Raw genomic sequence first — 19,030 nt, 5'->3', positions numbered from 1 at the left:
TCCACACAGCAAATAAACACCAATGTTCTTTCCAAACTGAAAACATCTGTTTTCACACACAATTCCCATATTTTTACAAGGGAATTCAAAGCTTTTTATTTTCTCAGCTTTCCTATGCTATTTCTTTCTCCTTGCATAATGCATTTTAAGCAAGTGTCGTACCTAAACATTGTCTTAGTACCGCTCTCGTTCCCGCTAACTGCATGCATATTAAAAGTTACAAATTAGTAAACAGTGTTCTTGAGTTTCTAATACTCCACTCCATCAGCTGAGCAAAATAAACATGCATCTCGAGATTTTAAAACTCCTGCCCTTTCTCATAAATCAACAAAGCAGGATCACGCTGCAGCAGCATTTGTTGTTGACGGAGCTAATTGTGTTTCAGACCATGCAAAGAACAAGCACATCAAGCGAAGCATCTTAGCTGCAGCCACAAGTGGGACGTGGTCCTCTTCTTGACACCAAAAATAAAGTATTCTCGGGCGATTAGTACTTTAGCTGGTGCATATAAAGGCTAACCGATTGGTGACAGATATCACGCTTAAAAGACTCATGTCAGTTATTAACGCCTCGAAAATGAAACTGCCGAGAAACCAGAAAAGGAAGAAAACGCAGCAGAAGCCCATGTAAACATGAAGGTCCAACACTTTTATCAAACTGAAGCACGACCACAAAATATAAACAAAATCAAGGAGAGCCGAATGCACCAAAAGACCGAGTACCTTTGAGACTCCTGCGAAAAACAGTAGAAATTGTAAAATTTCAGATCTTATGCTGGATTTCTAACCTGACAAAGGTCGTTCCGTACCAATCATTTTATCAGAAAACCGTGCTGCCTGCAACACACATTAAACGTTCACAGCTCCAGTAAAAGAAACGCATTCGCCAGTACACGACAGCACACACGAAACTGCACTTGGTCACTCCAAACGCAAAAAGCCATTTCACAGTAAGACCGAAAACAAGGCCAACTCGCACATGCGCAAAGGGTAGCGACCTCGGAGGTCAACAGAGTTCTCCAGTCCTCTGAGGCCGTGAGTATGGACGGCGTTCACGTTGAAAGGTTTGCTCCTCTGACAAACCCTCGACTAAAGCTCGTCTCCTGTTTGAATTCGCAGCCTCAGCAGCGGTACCACAAGCATCTCTGTTCAAAGGCTCTTCACTGGCAGACAGCGAAATTCGGTCATATCTTCGTCAACTTTTACACCAAATATGTTCTGATACTGTAATTACCTGCTATTACTCCCTCGTCCATTTTTTCTGTGCATAATCTCCTTCTCCCTAATCCATCTCTCTCACCCAATCTGTACTTTAAAAAAAAACGTCCCTTGCAAATAAGGCGACCAACATTTCGGAGACTGCAAGAATAAAGCTGTACTTTATCGCCATGTTTCATTCCATTTGCTCGAAGGGCTTTTCCACTCCACTACAGCCGCTCTTGATTCTGTCTGCTAAAGTAAAAAAAGACATCAGACGCGTATAATAACACTTCATACTTACTCTAAAAATCGTTATGTTTTGTAGAAAAATTCTGCCTCATTTGTGCAACATATCATAGTGTGCCTATAACAAAGAACTGTTTTCCTATGCCTAGAAGGCTTTGCGTCTGAAAATGCTTATACCCCGTCTCTCTCTTTCTCGCTCTGTGTTACTGCGTGAGAAAGTTAATGGCTATTATCATATACACAAAGGTTCTGGTGTGGTCGGAGGGAAAAACTGACACTTTTTTCAAAAATTTAACTTTACTTGTATTTCGTTCAGTTAATCACATCTTCGAACATAAAATAATGTAATAACTGTGGTCGCCTAGAGCGATTCTCCACTTGTGATCAAGATGAAGTGGATAGGAAAAAGGCCCCCAAAATTAATGAAAAGAATAAAATACAATAATATTTATGGCTGCCACGGGCGGAATTCGAATTAATGTCCTTCTACAACATTTTTAAGATAACAGTTAGTGTGGATTTTTGTCGCTTTTGTTGTGTGAAACTGCTATCTACATTGACACTGTCTCGTTTCCAGTTTGGTGCTGTCGAAGATGTTCGCTCGGCGTTTTGTGAAGACATCTGGTCAAATACAACAGTAATAAATATATAATTCACAGCAACAGCTTTATAATGGACTGCACAAACTTGTATCCAACCTCTGCTTCCTCTCTTTCCATAAAACATGTTACTGCTGTCAGCAAATGTACTCTAATATGACCTAGGGGCTTTCTCAAGACAAAAAAACACAACGAGATGTTTTAGTCTACAACAGAGGCTCCACATGCATCTTTTGTTCATCTGTCGCTGAGGTCGAAGCAATTATTTCATGTCGTTGAATATCTTCCTTTTTTTATTACCTGTTTAAACTTCCATAACTGATTTCAACTCACTCGTACTCTCACAATGATCATTTTCGTGATACATACCCGCGCGTTACAATACGGACTACAACAGTAGGTCTTGCAAATAAATTACAAAACTTGAATATTAGTTTCTTTTAAGCGATTGAAAAGCCACACTTCTCCACTTCCCATTACATTCTCATGTTTCGAGAGAGAACAAAAATGGAAGAAACGGATATCTCAGCTACGAAAAAGAACCGACATATTTTAAGCAAATGCTGCCCAGGAAGACTTATACTGTCTTATCTCACCCAGATGTCTGAGGTGCTACACGAATATACTCCTAAATCGTGTCGTTTCCTGGAGGTTCACAAATGCCACAGCTGGAAAACACTGACAAATACCTATAATCCAGCTCGGAAACAAAAATCCCCCAAGAACAAAACACATGCATGGCGTTTACATGCATGCATTTTCTATGTTCATTACAGGAAAATTCCGTATCATAAAGCAGACCTTGGTAAGTCCCAAAGTCCTCCCGCAGAACTCATTTCCGGTAAATACAACACGGGGAAGATTCAGTCCCCCTTCGTGTCGCATGCCACGCAATGACAATATTCTATTCTATAAGGGAGAGAGAGAGAGGCTTAAGAAATACTGGAAACAGGCTGCCAACTCGTCTCCTTTTTCGAAAGGCCGAAACTCCTCGAAAGAAGGTCGGTGAGTGGAGCAGCCGAAGCCTCCTAAATAAAATCTTTTGAGGAATCTCGATGGCGAACAAACGGGCCAAATTATTGCCCGTAATAAGACTTGAAGATGCTGGTCAAATAAAGACTCAATCTAATCGTTTCGTAATGCTGAACCTTGGATACCACATGACTACTTTATCCGTTATACCCTGAAAAAACCCACCCGCTTCCTCTTCTTTTCGGGAGTTCTCCGGGCTACGAATACAGCCTACTAAACAAAATAATCTCCAAAAGTAATCATGTACATATTTTGATAAATCTCTCTTTTTCTCAGCCTCAGACAATACGCACAGCCATTACCGGACTGACGCTCTCCACGCTGTTTCACTGTCAAAGGGAGATCAGCCCCGTTCTGCTGTCGATGGCTGTTTCCTCAAAGATGGTTCGCATGCAAGGTTGGTGCGAAGATCTATGTGGAACATCAGCATTAGTATTTCTACTCTGATGGAATACTTTAAAGGATATCATGTGAAACCAACGTGCAGTTTGCTGTGTAACACTAACAAGAACATGTCTGTTCAAGACTCTATTATCGCCCCTTTCAAAACCAGGTTGTCATGTCACCATGTAAGCAAAACACATCGAAGTGATGGTTAGATATGAAATAGGTGATATAAATATTTACTACCAAAAATGGCTACTGCAGTCCAGTGGGAAGTTCTTAATACTGACGACTAATTGATGGCGCAACGAAAACTGAAGAAAACTTAAAACGACCTTTACCTTTATAATGGGACAGTCAGAACCGAGCGGTTAGACCATCAGCGCCCGAGAATGGTTGGAGGAATTGCTAAGGTTATATCACGGCAAAGTAACAGCCCTGTAAACAGATGCCCTTGAGAAAAAAAACAACAGCGTGCATGAGACGAGATCTGAATCCGGGACAGCCAATCCTCAGTGTAATGATGACAGGCACTAACCGTTGCGCCATCAGACCATATAATCAGTGCCCGAGACACGCATAAAGCGGATGTTGCCAGCTGACCCGGTTGTTGATGAGGTAACTGGCCTCTTAAAAGACTGGGGAGGTGGGGGGAATTGGTGTTTTACGCCGTGTCAGCAGCTGAGGCTATATTACAGCAAGCAGCCAGCCCTGTAAACAGATGCCACGTGCAGAGAAAGAACAGCGTGCCCGAGACGTTAAAAGACTGGGGAAGGGAAAGGTAAAGGAGACACTGCTGTCACAAAAAGCTGGCCCTGAGAATCTCTAACACCCCCTCCCAACGACCCAAAACACGTGAGACTTGTGTTTACCTTTTTAACCTTAATAATACATGTTTGCCTCTATATTTATAACAAAACATCGACGTTCTGCACTCTCTCAATTCTGGTCAATCAGTCTAGTTCGACTGGCAACAAGTACACTAAATCATTCGCATAGTAGCAGACGTGAATGAAATTTGAAAAAAAAGCCAGGACACAAGTGAGATATTATCTGGAAAAAATTTATGTCAAATCCAACGACTTCAATTTGCTTTTGAGTATAAAAAAAAAAGCCTGCCGTTAGACACTCAGAATCTGGGTCAACTCTCATGCTTTGTTTTTCTTCTGCTTTTCACTGAACATTTCCGGATCTTCTGATAATTCAAAATTGTGATTCTTTTAAATAAAAAAATGGATTCAAATAAGAGAGGAACGGTTAAATTCACATAATGCTGAGGTATGCTGAGTCGATGGTGCAAGCGGATGCGCTAGTTGTTCTTTACTTCCACGTGTATATTGAGAGGAGTCTCTAGACATATTCTGTAATGTAGTGGGTCCCTATCACTTCACACGCCCCATGTAGTGAGTATGAAGTCAAAACAGCAAAAGTCATATTAAATGTTAAACGTAAGCTTTTTAATTTTGTTGGAAAATCGTTTTCTTTAAATAACAGACTAAATTATAATGATCAAATTACGAATGCTATTGCGAATGCACTTAACATTGGCGTGTTGTAACTTTCAGTGGGACCATCTCCTCAGTTAAAGTCCAGACGAAAACATCGACCACTTGTCCACAGCTAGAGAATTAAAATGACCCTGTGTACAGGTGGTTAGAGGAGTATTGTGTAAGGTAGACGGCCGTTAGGGGCCGAGAGCAGCTTGGTGAGAACGCCACGCAAGGTGAGGCTGCCAAAAGCCATCGCGAGGTCGTCTAGGACAGGGAGGCCCGCTGATAACTGTTCCCTCGCTCGGCCAGACTCGGGGAGGGGAGGATGGGTGAGGGCATCCCGACTGTTGCATCTGACAGACTGTCCTGACAGCTCTTCTTAAGGAACCTAAAGCTCATAGCGAAAAGACTTTAAAATACCCCCAAGATTTGCCTTCAGTTTATGAGAGGCTGCAAATCCCAAAGGTTGCAGAAGTTTTCAAGGCAACTGAGGAAAATTCGCCGCACTGAACCTGGTGGACTGTGATATAAGACATCCTCGCTGGAAGTATCAAAGAGGTGCTACCATCAACAGCTTAGGAAGCTCTAGGGCGACAAAGAAATCAGAAACAGCCATAGGTCACAAATGACATTCTATATCTCTGTGACAAAAAGAGGGCCTTGAATAGAGGGGGAAAAAACAAACCCGAAGAAGCAATGGCCACCTTCTCAGTGGAAGAAATCCTGTGCTCAACCGATGGACTGAAATACTGCAATTATCTCTAAAATTTAGCATCGAAAGCCAAAAGATTGGGTTCCCCCAACGACAGGTACTGGTCATGGGACGACCGACTGACAGACCTGACGCCCAGATAGAAAACATCTGATGGCATGTCACACTTGGTGGGCGGGACGTACCAATACGGCACGGTGGAACAAATAATCTTTCTTCTCCACCCTGCTACCTGAAGGCGGGACGATATCTAGTCATTGATCAATGTGGAGGAGTCATCCTAATCTGTTCGCACTGAGCTAATTCACGACTGGTTGTGTGCTCTCCAATGTTATCCCCAGATGTATGTCCTGTGTGTGGATGGACCAAGAGCTTCCAGCGCCAGCAGAGCACTTGGTCAGCAGCCGACCATCTACAGGCTCCTTTCAACGCCAAAGGTCCTTCGTTTGGAGGCTGTAGAGGGCGTTGTTCATCCTGGCGCGTGTGTGTTGCATAACAATTCGGTCGGATAAACAAGCAGATGTCGAAGAAAACACGTGACATCCCTGGACGGGGACACCGCTCGATACCCGTTGTCGCCAGGGGAGCCGTCGTCGTCTTACGTGGTTGGCGGTCCGAGTGGAGAAGTGACGACGGACAGTCGCACTGTGTTCGCCTTCAGAGTTGCAACTCACCTTATCTCACAAGTGCGGACTTGAAATGTGGAGAGACTGAGACGTATGAAGACCTTGCAGTACAAGAACAGCAGTAATAATTGCCAGGACTAAGTGCGTGTGTATGTGGAGTAGACGATGGTTATAACGGGAGTTACAAGCGCTGCAGTGCTCCCTTATCCGCTGAGCATGAGCGGCCCGAAAAAGGGTAAAAGTAAAGAAATAGTTTTAAATAGTTGTTAGGTCTCAGAAGGCCTTCAGCAAAAACATGGCGGTACTATGGTGAAATACAAACCCCAAGAACTTATCTTCACATTGCTTCTCACATTTACACTGTTCTTATTAGCTACAATTATATCTACCGTTCTATCTTACCCTTGGGTTCCACGGAAAGTCTTGAAACATATTCCCTGCGGATACGGGGACAATATTGTATCATTGTCAGCTGTGAGTGACAGTAATAATCACGTATAATAATAATCACAGCCTTGAAATGTTTTAGCACAACTTTTACATTCTTTTGGGGAAAAATAACACAGTCCTACCAAAAATTACAGGCAGCATAAAAACCTAACCCCTGGGTTTAAATAACAAAAGAAAAATAAAGTATTGTTTTAATGTTAACTGCACGCGAAATTACTTTCGAAAATAATCTGTTTTGTTTTTCTGCTTCCTCTTAAAATTTGCTTCTGGCGCATGGTCTCATTTTTCTCCTGAAATCTTTCACTCAGAAAAAAAAAAATGTAAAGATTCCACGGAAGAAGGCAAGAGAGAAAAAACGCGAATATGATCACGTCGCACGCAATTTAAGGCGTTGGAGTAGATCCAATTTGCGGGGTGACATCCCCTTTCCCGCTAATTGCTGGTGGTGGTGAGAGGACGCCCGTGTGGAGCGCGTGGCCGCACTGCTGGCTGGCCCTGTCTCGGCGGAGTGCAAATGGACGGATGGCAATGCGTAAAGGCATCTAATGGCGTCATGAAAACGGCAATATCCGCGCGGCGCCACTCGGACGTCGGAACACTTGTCACGAGCATCGGTGGCTGAAAACCCACCAGCCTCGGCTAAACTGTCAAAGCACAAAAGGCCGGGCGCCTCGGAACCCATGTTTAAGACGAGCGCGAAGATAGTGTTCTTAAGTGAGTTTATAGGTTGGGTATCAGGACAGCAAGGAACTCAAATGTTTGAAAAGGACAACACAAGTGCAAAACTGTTTTTTGTGATCGGGTTAAGTTCATATTAAAATAATTAAATAATAATTCCAAAGAATACGAGTATATAATTACGCATAATTTTAGGTTATATGCCTTTAAATACCGGCAATTCTCAACTGGCACTAGGAAAGCAGAAGAAAATAATTCTTATACCGGAGAGTTCTGTTACACGCCAGTAGAAGTTGTAACAGAAAGTGGCTCAGTTCAGCAAGCCTGTGCTTGTCTTCAAGTCAGATGAAGAAACATCGCTCAGGTTGCCGTGTTCAAGAAGCGATTTTTCTTATCAGAAATTGAAACAGCTAATTTTGGAATACAGCCCCAAAGATTTGAACTTTATTTACCAGCTTCGTCTGAAGTCAACAAAATTAAAAAGTCCAAACTTAATTCACTCGACAGACTGGTAAGTAGATCTCCAGATCAGAACTTAATGAGCAACAATTACAGACTATGCGGTCCACGTTGTATTATTAGTGATTCTTCTGCGTTAAGTTAATTTTTCCATTTGTATTATTGTTAATAAACATAAATATATTTCAAATGTGCGTTTGTCTAAGATAAACTCCTGTAATTATTGTACCTGTATTTGATAGATGGCTAATTTCCTGCACAGCATTTTATTTTATAGTTACATCTGACTGCTTGAAGGTGGCGTATTCCAATAATTTTTCTTCAGTTTACAAGGATTCTTCACGAAAAGGAAGCAACTAGCACAATATTAGTTTTGGGGGCTTTGTTGTTTGCTTTTTTTTTTTTTTTTTTTGTTTTTGTTGCCTCTGAAGTAGAGAAGGAATTAAGAAATGTCACGCAGTGACTCACCTGGTGTATCGCCTCCGATTTTGTCCTTCTGATGAACGCCATCGGTGACAATGTGTTGTCGCAGAGTCTTCCACTGAGTGTCCACCTTGGGATCGACCATGCAAACCTGCACAATACATTTGTTGAAGTGACACCATCAATCATACATATAGCGGCTACAGAGTTCTGGTTCCCCTCACACACTCACCTATTCCTCCTTCCTATGCACGTTTACGACGTTTACTCAAAATTTTTTTCCCCATTGCTAATTTAAAAAATGATTGACATTAAGACAGCCCTTACAAGAGAAATGTGAGAGAAACTGTAAGCACTACGTCTCCTGGAGAGATAATGAGACTGGCATGTTGCTATGAGGGTGTAATTTCTCACTTGCAATGTTTTTCATGTCGTCAGCTTAAAAAAAAAAAAATGTTACAACAGCCTGCTGAGACTGTGTAGAAAACAAGGCTCAGAACTCTGCTTTTAAAGTTTTTTACAAGATGCACACTGGTACATAACGAAAATGGGCATGTTCACTGAAACAAATAATATTTTTCCTTTGAGAACAAGACACTGACAAGTTTATGGGTTTGTTAACCCTAAAGGGAATGTTAGCATACAGCTGCCAAGAAAGCCATCTCACACTTGGGTCCAGCTTATTTGTTAAAGCCCCAACATCTTCATATATCATATTTGCTCCGTGTCTGGCAGCCGGGAGATGGTTTTAAGCTATCAATCATTGCTCCCACAGTCTGGAGACTAGCACCTGCTGGTCACACGGAGTGGTTGGCCTCCGTACAAAGGACAGTTATTTGTGGAACAAGAGCGATCGCTCCTGTCTCTTTCTGGTTGGCCCTAAAGGATGATGTAACGTGTCTTTAGATTGAAGAATGTCTTTTTTTAACTTCTAACAAGAGATTTTCTGTAATAAACTTTCAATGATCAACAAATGTTTACAAAAGCCATGTTACTGAAATAAAATTAGTCATTTCTTATCATTTCTTATGCGCTCAACACGAAATAGAACAATTAAACTGAAAAATTGGCTCTACTGTGTAATCTGCAATAATTATTGAGTACATTACGAAATGCATGGTAATAGTATTTGACCTGTGGTTAATACCTGTAACAACTCAGGTCATAGACTGTGTCTTAGATTTCTTTGCCTGTCTCTTGTACAGGTGTTCGGGAGCATCTGTGGGAAGTGTCCAACTGTAGTCGGCCAGTATGTGGACAATTTTCTCTGGAATCTTTTTTTCCATTGTTGTGATATGTTAATGAAGACGATCGCCATGTTCATCACTAATCATGCCCCAGTTGTCAGGAAGAAATCCAGTTAGGAATGAAGGGGTGTTTAGAGACATATTGCAAACAAGTTTCTGATACTGCATCAGCCTGTCTTCTTTGTAGTTTTCTGTCTTAACATTCCCGAGAACGATTGTAGACAGTAGGCGTAAAGCATTCCATGCTTGTTTCGCATCACCCTGCATTAAGTTGTTGAACTGGTCCTCTTTAAAGAGCTCTCGAATCTGAGGACCCACTAAAACTCCCTCTTTAATCTTTGCCTCACCGAGGGATTTTTTTCATGCAGGTATCGGAAAGCTGGCAAAGTCCGGTCCATGGCTTTCACTAAGTTCTTCTTCAAACCTAGTTTGATGTGAAGGGGTGGTATAGCAGGATGTTGTGAGCCTCGACCAGAGATAGGTGCCAGATATTCTTCTCTCCAGCTGCTACATTTTGTCTGCGAGTCCATTCCTTCTGAAAGTAGTGCAATTCCCTTACTCGTCTATCGAACTCGCATAATAGTAATAATTTCTGTGTTGACCAGTGTCTGTGTTCCATTTTCATTTGCACCTATTTGTACGCTGTAGTTCTTATTGCCGTTTCCTTTGCGGCAAATTGTTTAAAAAAATTCTTTTTTTTTTTTAATTGGCTGGGTTTTGAAATTATTAGTTCAGAGGATCGATCAATTAAGAAACTTTAGCACATATTTGCAGCAACTCTTTTTTTTTTTTTTGCTGTTACTAATACGTTATTTTTTTACAACAGATTCTTAATATTTTCCATATCAATATACTATTCTGATATCGTCACCTTTAATGTCTGATAGCCCATGGTACACTCAAATGATTCAAAATAACGACTTTCGAATTCCCTTTATATCGCTTTAGGAACTGTCGATCTAACGAGAGCACTTACAAAGGATATGCTTAAAGCCCCTTTCCCCCTTCCAGACTGGATTTTCGTTTCGTTGATGAATGGGCCTAGATTCATAAAATGCATTAATTCCCAATATCTAAGCAAATAACACTCTTCTATTTTGCAAGATATAAGCATTCAACCTCCACATGAAAGAAACATCAGATCCACGCCCCCAGTTTGTTTACGTGATAGACAGGGCTGCAGACAGCATCTGTTACTTTGATGTGTTACTGAGGAGACTTTTTTATCCTAGTTATTACACTTTACCCAAACGACAAAAATTAACTACAATTATTTTTAAAAAAAACATAATGCGAACGATCGCAAAAGTGCAAGGTACATATTTCTTGGATTCCACTTCTGTGTCGCGATTATCTATTCCTTTAAATTTTGTTTTTCTTTCTTGACAGACAATCTGTCACCAGTAGCCATCCACCTGCAACCTAATTTCATCCACTGAAAGTACACCACTGGGTTCTAAAAAAAGAAATCTTTCTTTGTCGTGGCATTTTATTAGAATGGCAAATTTTTATATTTCCTTCTCCTGACATGAAAAAAGTGTTTATATTTGTATGTTTTTTAATGTCGAAAATACGGATTAAAAAGTGCTTTTTTTTCAAAAAGAAACCGAAATACACTTCCTATTCATCTTTTGATCTGCGAGTAAGCTAAATTACCGCTGAATATTATGATACCTTTACCATTCAGATTGCAACTACTAGAACACCGACACTAGAGCAAAAACCTCTTACCCCCTGGTTTCATTTGTCTGTGCAATTTTTATTATTATACATATAAATGTATTATTAGCAATAAAACACATGGAAAAATAAACTCAAATGTGCCAACTTAATAACAGAGATCCAATAATAATACATAGACTGCATAGTCTGTAATTGTTGCTCATTCAATTTTAATTTTAGCCTGTCGAGTGAATTCAGTTTGGGCCTTTTATTTATTTAATTTTTTTTTTTTAACCTTAATCGAAGTTGCTAAATAAAGCTCAACTCTGTCCTTTTATTTTCTGATCAAAAAATCGCCTATTGAACACAACCTGACCGATGTTTCTTCATCTGACTCGAAGACAGGCAAAGGTTTGGTGAACTGAGCCACACTCGCTATTAGAAATGCCATTTACATGCAACACAACTCTCCAGTGTAGGAGAGCAATTTTCTCCTGCTTTCCTAGTGGAAGGTGAGAATACCAATTTTTGAAAGCTTATATCTTGAAAATTAAGCATAATTATGTACTCAGGTTTTTGGAATTATTATTTTAAAATTAACTTAACCCGATCATTAGAAAAAAATGTTGCACTCGTGTCGTCGTTTAAAGCGCCGGCCCGAAGAAAAATCTCTAAAATAAAGTGCCTTCATAAATCCAAGCTCTAGCATGTGTTTCCATTATATAACAGTATTTGGGATATATTTACCCCATCTTTTCATTTGGATTTTTTTAAATTGTCTACAGGGAAAGCACACTGTGACTTTATAAAAATGTATCTACCTTTTCCGTTGTTGATACCTAAACTCCTTATTATCCAACTGTGTCAATTTAGTTCAGAAAAGCTCTCTCTCTCTCTCACGCACGTTTATATATACATGTACTTATATACAAACTCTTAAAAAATGGTATTAACATTTGTCAGTAAGACACACAAGCAGCTATGTTTTGGTTAACATGATCTAAGGACAACATAAATCTTACTCTCCACTTCTAGTTAATAAATTGCAAATTGTTATTGAAAAGTGCTGGGGCATCCTAAAGAAATATTGAAGAATGTCTCTGCAGGGTGTTAATCCTACAAAAAGTCAGACTGCGAAATGCTGAATTTTACTTCGCTGCGAGCTGATTGCATCTTGGGCACGCGTGAATGTGTGGGGCAGGAAACACATGAAATTCGTGGCCATTCCATTCCGTGTAGCTCAGTGTGGGGCTGACGCCACGATCGCTTCCCCTCCTGATTTCTCTGATTTAATTGTCCTCATTTCCGCATTTGTAATGGATAAAAAACGAGAACATGAGGTGCTTCTTCCTCGTGGACTGCAAACTAAATCTGCCACATGAAGAATCACCAGGCAAATCATATGGCGGCGGTTCTGTGCACAATCTACTCCACAAACGGTGAATGCAACTGACGGCTTCTGAACTTTCGCAGTCATTTCATCCGCAACAGTTGTTTCTTTGCCTTCTCATTTAAAAAATATTTTTTTTAAAGCAAGATGAAAGTCACATATACCACACGGGCAATGCGACACAAAGTTTAGACAGTACCTTCCACACAAAAATAACATTTGACATCGGCAGCGACAGGGAGTGACCCAGCATGTGGGAGCTTGACCTGGTGATGCCCAAAGCATCGGCGAAATGAAGTTGGACAAACTGTGAGACTTGTCTCTTGCGTCCTTAGTAAGCCAGCGACAGGCAGAGTGGCATCATCTCAAAATCAGGTGCCACAGTGCGCGAGGGAAAGACAAGAAACAAGCAAGGACAAAACACAAAAAAAACATGAAGCCAAATTATACAAAAGCAAAGTGTGCAGAGGGGCTCGGGAAGGGTGGGCTTCAAATGGAAACTAAAAAAAGGAAAAGCGAAATACGGATGAAACGTAAGGGCAGATAATCATCGCTTGAACACTTCAGCACATTAGCAAAGATGGAAAGATGACATTGGGCAAACAATCATCCCCAATCATCAGCTGCTTCTGGCAGAATTAAACTGCTGGTAAAGCAGCACGCGGAAACCCATTGTCAAAAAAGCGTCAAAACACTTAAATGTCTATCAAAGTGTAAAAATTTTAAGTCGACTTTTGATGCACTCAGAACGAGATAAAAGCGTGTGAAATATGGATGGGAGGGGGAAAGACCTTTCTGTCCTTGACATACAATTCTTCAAAATCCCAATTACCAGACAGGCCAAAAACTGTAACAGGTTATACCAAAGCCACCCACACCCAATGAAAGATTTAGGACCAGGGATATCCGGAGACATTTGTGACGCCAGGGTTGACCTCTTTCTGGCGTTCAGGCTTTGGCTTTCGGTCGTTTCTTTTTCTTTTTTTAAATTGCACTCCGATAAAACTTTAACGCCAGCAGGCCGTCAACACCACCAGGACATTTCGCCGAAAAGGCACGTCGCCGCTGTTTCGCCGGATGCTAAAAATGTTACCGTAGCTCAATCTTGCCCCAAAACCACGAAGGAAATGAAGCTGAACTACGCGAAAGCAAATAAACTAGACTTAATCAATCATTCTGTCCAAATGGCAATAGGAGATTTAAGAATAACGGCCAAGTTTACTGCATTAGGTTTCTAGGATTGTGTGTTAAGGAGAGTTAGAAAAACTCTACTGCACATTGAGATTTTCTGGTACTTTTTATGATTACTCATTTCTCAGAATGTGATATTTGGGAGTACTTTACGGCAAGTGAAATACTGAGAAATACCCGATATGAATTAAAAACTATATTGCAAAAAAAAAATCATTATTATTTCACGGCTATAAGCTGGTAATAAGTGGTGTCTGCTGTCATGCCTCAAGCGTGCATGTGGTGTTGTGGTGACTGCAATGAAATAAAACAAAATTAACAAGAGTGCGACACGGTGCCTTACCCTAGTGCCACCGGACTCCCACTGGCAGCTTATCACAATCCACAGGACTGTTCATGCAAAACGTTGCATAATTCCAACAAAACAATGGCATCCCCCACACCCCACCCTGCCTTGCAGAGAAATTGCATTTTTTAACATCTTCTGCTTATTGTTTTGTTTAGATGGCGCAATCTGAAGATGCATCGAAAATCTATACATCAAACAACACTGACAATACATCATTGGCAAACCCAATAAATAAAGCCCAGGGCACCCGACTGTAGACGCTCTGTAGTCTCATATTCAATACAGCAAAGTCTCCTTGCCACTGACCAAGCCGTAAAGCTGAGTCCATCAGCCTGTCATGAAAATTACCGCAGGCCTCCCATGTGATGGAGTAGCCGGAGGTGTCTAGCTATGGCGGGGCGCCCTCCACTGCTGCTAGCCTGTAATGCGAACACGTGGCACGAGCTGTTGGCTGGCGAACTCTTAAAGACCTCACGTGTTACTACCCTGCACCTTCTTTATGACATGCTATTAGCTGCGGTCGGGAAGTTATCAGCATGGAGCTCCCATTAAAGGCTAACCAGAGTGCAAAATTTGTTTTTAAAAGACTGGGTATTCGTTCCTCGTGTGATGTTAATTCCCATAAATAACACTTTTCCGTCCGAGAGATACAGTAATAAGCATATAAAGATGTGCTTTAGTTGTCAAAGGTCATTGGAGAGCTGGAAGCGTTTATTATTAAGGCGTGTTCTCTTGTTTATAATTTTCTAGAGTTAAAAAAGCCGCCTCGCCTAACTGCAGTCATAATTGTAGGAGTAGTATATAGCCGCTCAGAGACCGATACGATAGACGGCAAACCCGAAAAATAAGCATTATGCCTGTATGCCGCATATATAGCGATCTGTTTCACACGTAAGCAATATATCACCATATTCAACGATGTTTTGTTGCGCTCGTGTTGACCTTTAATCTCTTTAATAAGCGTTTGCATAGAAGTAACCGTAAGAGTGGTGTTTCACTACGCGGAGACGGAGCCGATAGGCTAATGTGCAAGTTCACGGACATCCTTTCCTCGTAAAAGTTTGAGCAGCATCTGAGTACACATAATAATTTATAAATCATTTTTAATAAGAACCCTCTGCAAGATCAACCAACTCAACTATGAGCTACGAGAAAACTGTTTCGACATCATACTTATTTCACTATTAATTATTAAATTCATGCTTTAAAACCAACGCCGACTAAACGCAGCATCTATTGCTGTCCACAGACATGTACAATTTTTAGAGTCTGTTCTTAACCTGAGAAATATTGACGAACGTGTATCCACGTTTACAATGTTTTTGCATAAAATGTTTGTTACATTATTCATCAGAAACAAATTGCTTCTCGCGTTTGTTGACTTGGTTGATAACGTGGAATGACTATTACCCTGCGAGTAAGCGACTGCATGGCCACTGAACTTCAAATCGTTACCTTACCAAGTTGATGATGAGGATTGATGATGGATGAATGATGAATGGATGATGATGAGGGATTGATATGATGATGATGATGGATGATGATGATGATAGAATTTCTATAGCGCATATCCCCACTCGGAGTAGAGCTCGATGCGCTTCACAAGACAGGGGTAAGAATTTTAAAAAATGATTTAGTCTACTCCAGTAACTTCAAGCAATTGCTTAATCTCTCTGTCATCCATATTTGATAATATTAAAATGGTCTGATTAACACAAAGTAAATAAACAAAGGATGTACGTGCACAGAGATAAGATGAAAGAAATTACTTACGCAATGATGTACAGTCTCCGGTACTGAGTCCTGACCTTTCAGGTCAATCCAGGTAGGAAAATACATCAGCCGCTCCTGCAAACAGCAAGGTCCAAATCTCAACTTTTAGTTAACTCACAATAATACTTAAGAATATCAGCCTGTCTGAGAAATAACAATGCTAATGCGGCTTTTGAAATGTTTTATTATCAAATAACACTGGTCAAACGCAAGGCGCGTAATAATATTATAGAACTAATAAAGATGTGCACACATTAGAGACACTAGCTACTTTGTAGGAGCAATGTAGCGATGGCAGTTTATCTGATTGTGGAGTCCAGCTGGTGTGCCTAATAGAAGCTCAGATCGTCAGCAAACATTAGAACGAACAGTTCAGACCAGGGCAAAGCTGGACACCGTGTCTACCTTCAGCAGACAGTGTATTGGCTATTTCATTCATGATAATAGAGAACAGAATTGGGCTAGTTACACACCCTTGTCAAAGGGTGCGGGGACAGTGAAGAGACTCTGCGAGTTCAGTTTTTGTCGGAAGCATGCCTCCGGGGAGTCATACATCGCCATTATTGCTCTGATAAAATGTATGGATGCTCCGGATTTAATTAATGCTCTCAAGAGAGTTTCATGTTGGACAGAATCGTGGGTCATCTTTAAGTCCTCAAAGCTAAAGTTTAGCGGGTTTACTCAGGTATTTCTGGAGAATGGCATAAAACGAGAACATGTGGTCAGTTGTTGAGTATCCCTTTCTAAATCCTGCTTGTGATTCTGGCATAATCTTACTTTCTTCCAGCCAATCCTACAAACTATTGTTCAGGATTGACGATTAACATTTACCAAGTATCAAGTACACAGTACCGAGATTCCTCTATAGTTACTGGAGGACTCTCGGTCTCCTGTTTTGAAGACTGGTACAAGGACAGCTTCTTTCCAAAGGTCGGTACATTTCCCATTCACAAACATTATTCAAGTATTTAGCATAAGTAGCGGCAGGTGAAGTACACTTATATCAACCTAGTGAGATTCTCTATGTCAGCTATAACAGGATCTGAAAACACACCTGTTCTGTGGAAACTGGTGACTATTTGTGAACTGTGGCTACGAAGAGGTATGTATTAATGCATGTGTGAGTGACAAGAATTATTGGTGCATAGATGATGTAAGAGAGCAATGAGTCAAAGAGCTAATGTTAAAGGTCTGTCCATCGCCTTTTCCAGTCAGGGTAAGTTTGTAAATATATAATGCACACAACAAGCATGCATCACACCCTTAGCTCAGCGACCACATGAAGCTTACTTCAAGGTTAATACCGTCCATCCAGATTTTTTGTTCTTCTGTTTAATATAATACTTAATTTGAATTTTGGGCGAAAATCTAGTTTAAGGACATCGATGTAATGACACGCACGTGCATAAGATCTGGGTCACGGTGGCCGAATTTCCTGGCCCGCGAGATCTATTAAGATAGAACCTCAAATTAAAAATTGCTCTCTTGTGGGATTTCCCTAAGCAAACGTTCCAATCTAGCGCTCCGTTTGTTGATACAATGAACCACATCCACTACAGCGGTCTATGTGCAAAATCTTTTAACAGAACACACCACGTCCTATGGCCGATCTCTAGGGGAAAGATGACCAAAGAGCTGCTGTCTATTCGGTGCGGAGATAAATCGGTCTGCTTGGTCTGTTGTCTCTGTATCTGACCACACAGGAAAATAAAAGGGAGGGAAAGGGAATGTTTTCTTCACTCCGTGGCCGGTTACTTACAGTATATAGCGCTGTTTCACTTTATTTGCTTGCTTTACAAAAAAAAAAAAAAAAAGTTTACCATAAGGGGTGGAGATATTTCTCTGAAAGTTCGACAGTTATTCAAACAGCTCCACATACGCCATCGACCTGAATGTTGTCACAGAAGTCCAAATTAGATAATATCATTTGTGCAGGAACTTATTCCAAACTTTCTTTAAAATTTTCATTTTCAAAACAATGCCCTTACTTTTTTTTTTTTTCATACAATGCTGCTTCTAAAATTTATCCCCCTACCCCCTCCCCATTCTCTCCGGTCCTTATATCCATTGTCCTAGATGACAAGCACTTATTTTGACACTCGACTGGTACTTGTGCCACCCTTGAACGCCCGGTCAACTCCTTGACTTTTGCCATCCACGTTTTCCTCTGTCTGTCTCGGCCACGCCCTCCTTCCTCCGAGCCTTGGAGGACGACTTGAGAGACGTGACGGGCGACATGACCGAACCACAGACCCGCCTGCGCCGTTTCACCGTTGTAAGGTTTCCTTGGGGACTCACAAGGATGGCGACCGGACTCCGTAGGAAACTTTTGGATTTTGTTGAGGGATTCGGAGCTGTTTCGTTAGATTCTTGGAATCAAATGCGTGGATCCGTCTGTCGAAGTAAACAAAGTAACCACGTCTCACAATCGCATGGAAGGATCGGGAGGACGAGCGGTGTGCACAGCCTGTAGCGGACAGTAAAGCGGACGCTGTTGTTTTGCCACACTCTATCCAGCTTGGCCATTGCTGCAGCCGCTGATGTGATCCTAATGCGAATTGTTTTCACAATAATAAGTACCGAAAGCCTCTATATCGCGCTTCAATAGCTCGAACGAGACTCATCGATGTTGAACTTCCGCAAAGCCACACGTGTCATACCTTGTCAAAAGCCTTTCTGAAATAGATGAAGTTACGGTAGAGCTCTCTACCATGGTGCCGGTGCTTTTCGATCAGGATGCAAACTGTTGAAGATTTGTTCACCTGCTCTTCCCGCTATCAACTCCTCGATGTTATTTGTGTTTTACACCGTGCCAGCAGCTTAGGCTATAATACTGCGTATCAGCTCAACAGCTAAAGCAATTTTGGATCAACCATCATAACCTTGCTTCAGTGGCTGACTGGACCTGGCACTAAGCTTCTGGTTCTGCTTTCTATTGCCTTTCTTCAGGAGGGGGATGACAAGTGATTGTGTCCACACAAAAAAACAACCAGAAAGCTAAATCTATGCTGCTGACACTTATCAAACAGCAAAGCACCGGCAAGATGGCGCAGACGTGGCAGTAGAGACCTCTAACCTATAGCTAAGAAGCAGCGTGACACACCAAAGAAAAACAATCTA

At 41.2% G+C, this 19,030-nt stretch overlaps 1 protein-coding gene across 1 annotated transcript in view; it reads right to left on the bottom strand.

Moving 5' to 3' along the window:
* Window positions 1–19,030, bottom strand: part of LOC112576936 (ATP-dependent RNA helicase DDX1-like) — a 174,946-nt gene that overhangs the window by 127,778 nt on the left and 28,138 nt on the right. Inside the window, exons 17-18 of the mRNA XM_025259817.1 lie at window positions 15,911–15,985; window positions 8,344–8,449 (exon numbers count right to left, since the gene is read on the bottom strand). Of these exons, the coding sequence (XP_025115602.1) occupies window positions 8,344–8,449; window positions 15,911–15,985 (181 nt within the window). The remainder of the gene's footprint in view (window positions 1–8,343; window positions 8,450–15,910; window positions 15,986–19,030) is intronic.

This window comes from Pomacea canaliculata, linkage group LG12, assembly GCF_003073045.1.
Source record: "Pomacea canaliculata isolate SZHN2017 linkage group LG12, ASM307304v1, whole genome shotgun sequence".
NCBI lineage: Eukaryota > Metazoa > Mollusca > Gastropoda > Architaenioglossa > Ampullariidae > Pomacea > Pomacea canaliculata.
The sequence above is the reverse complement of the archived record's forward strand: the minus strand, read 5'-3'. Positions and strand labels throughout refer to the sequence as shown.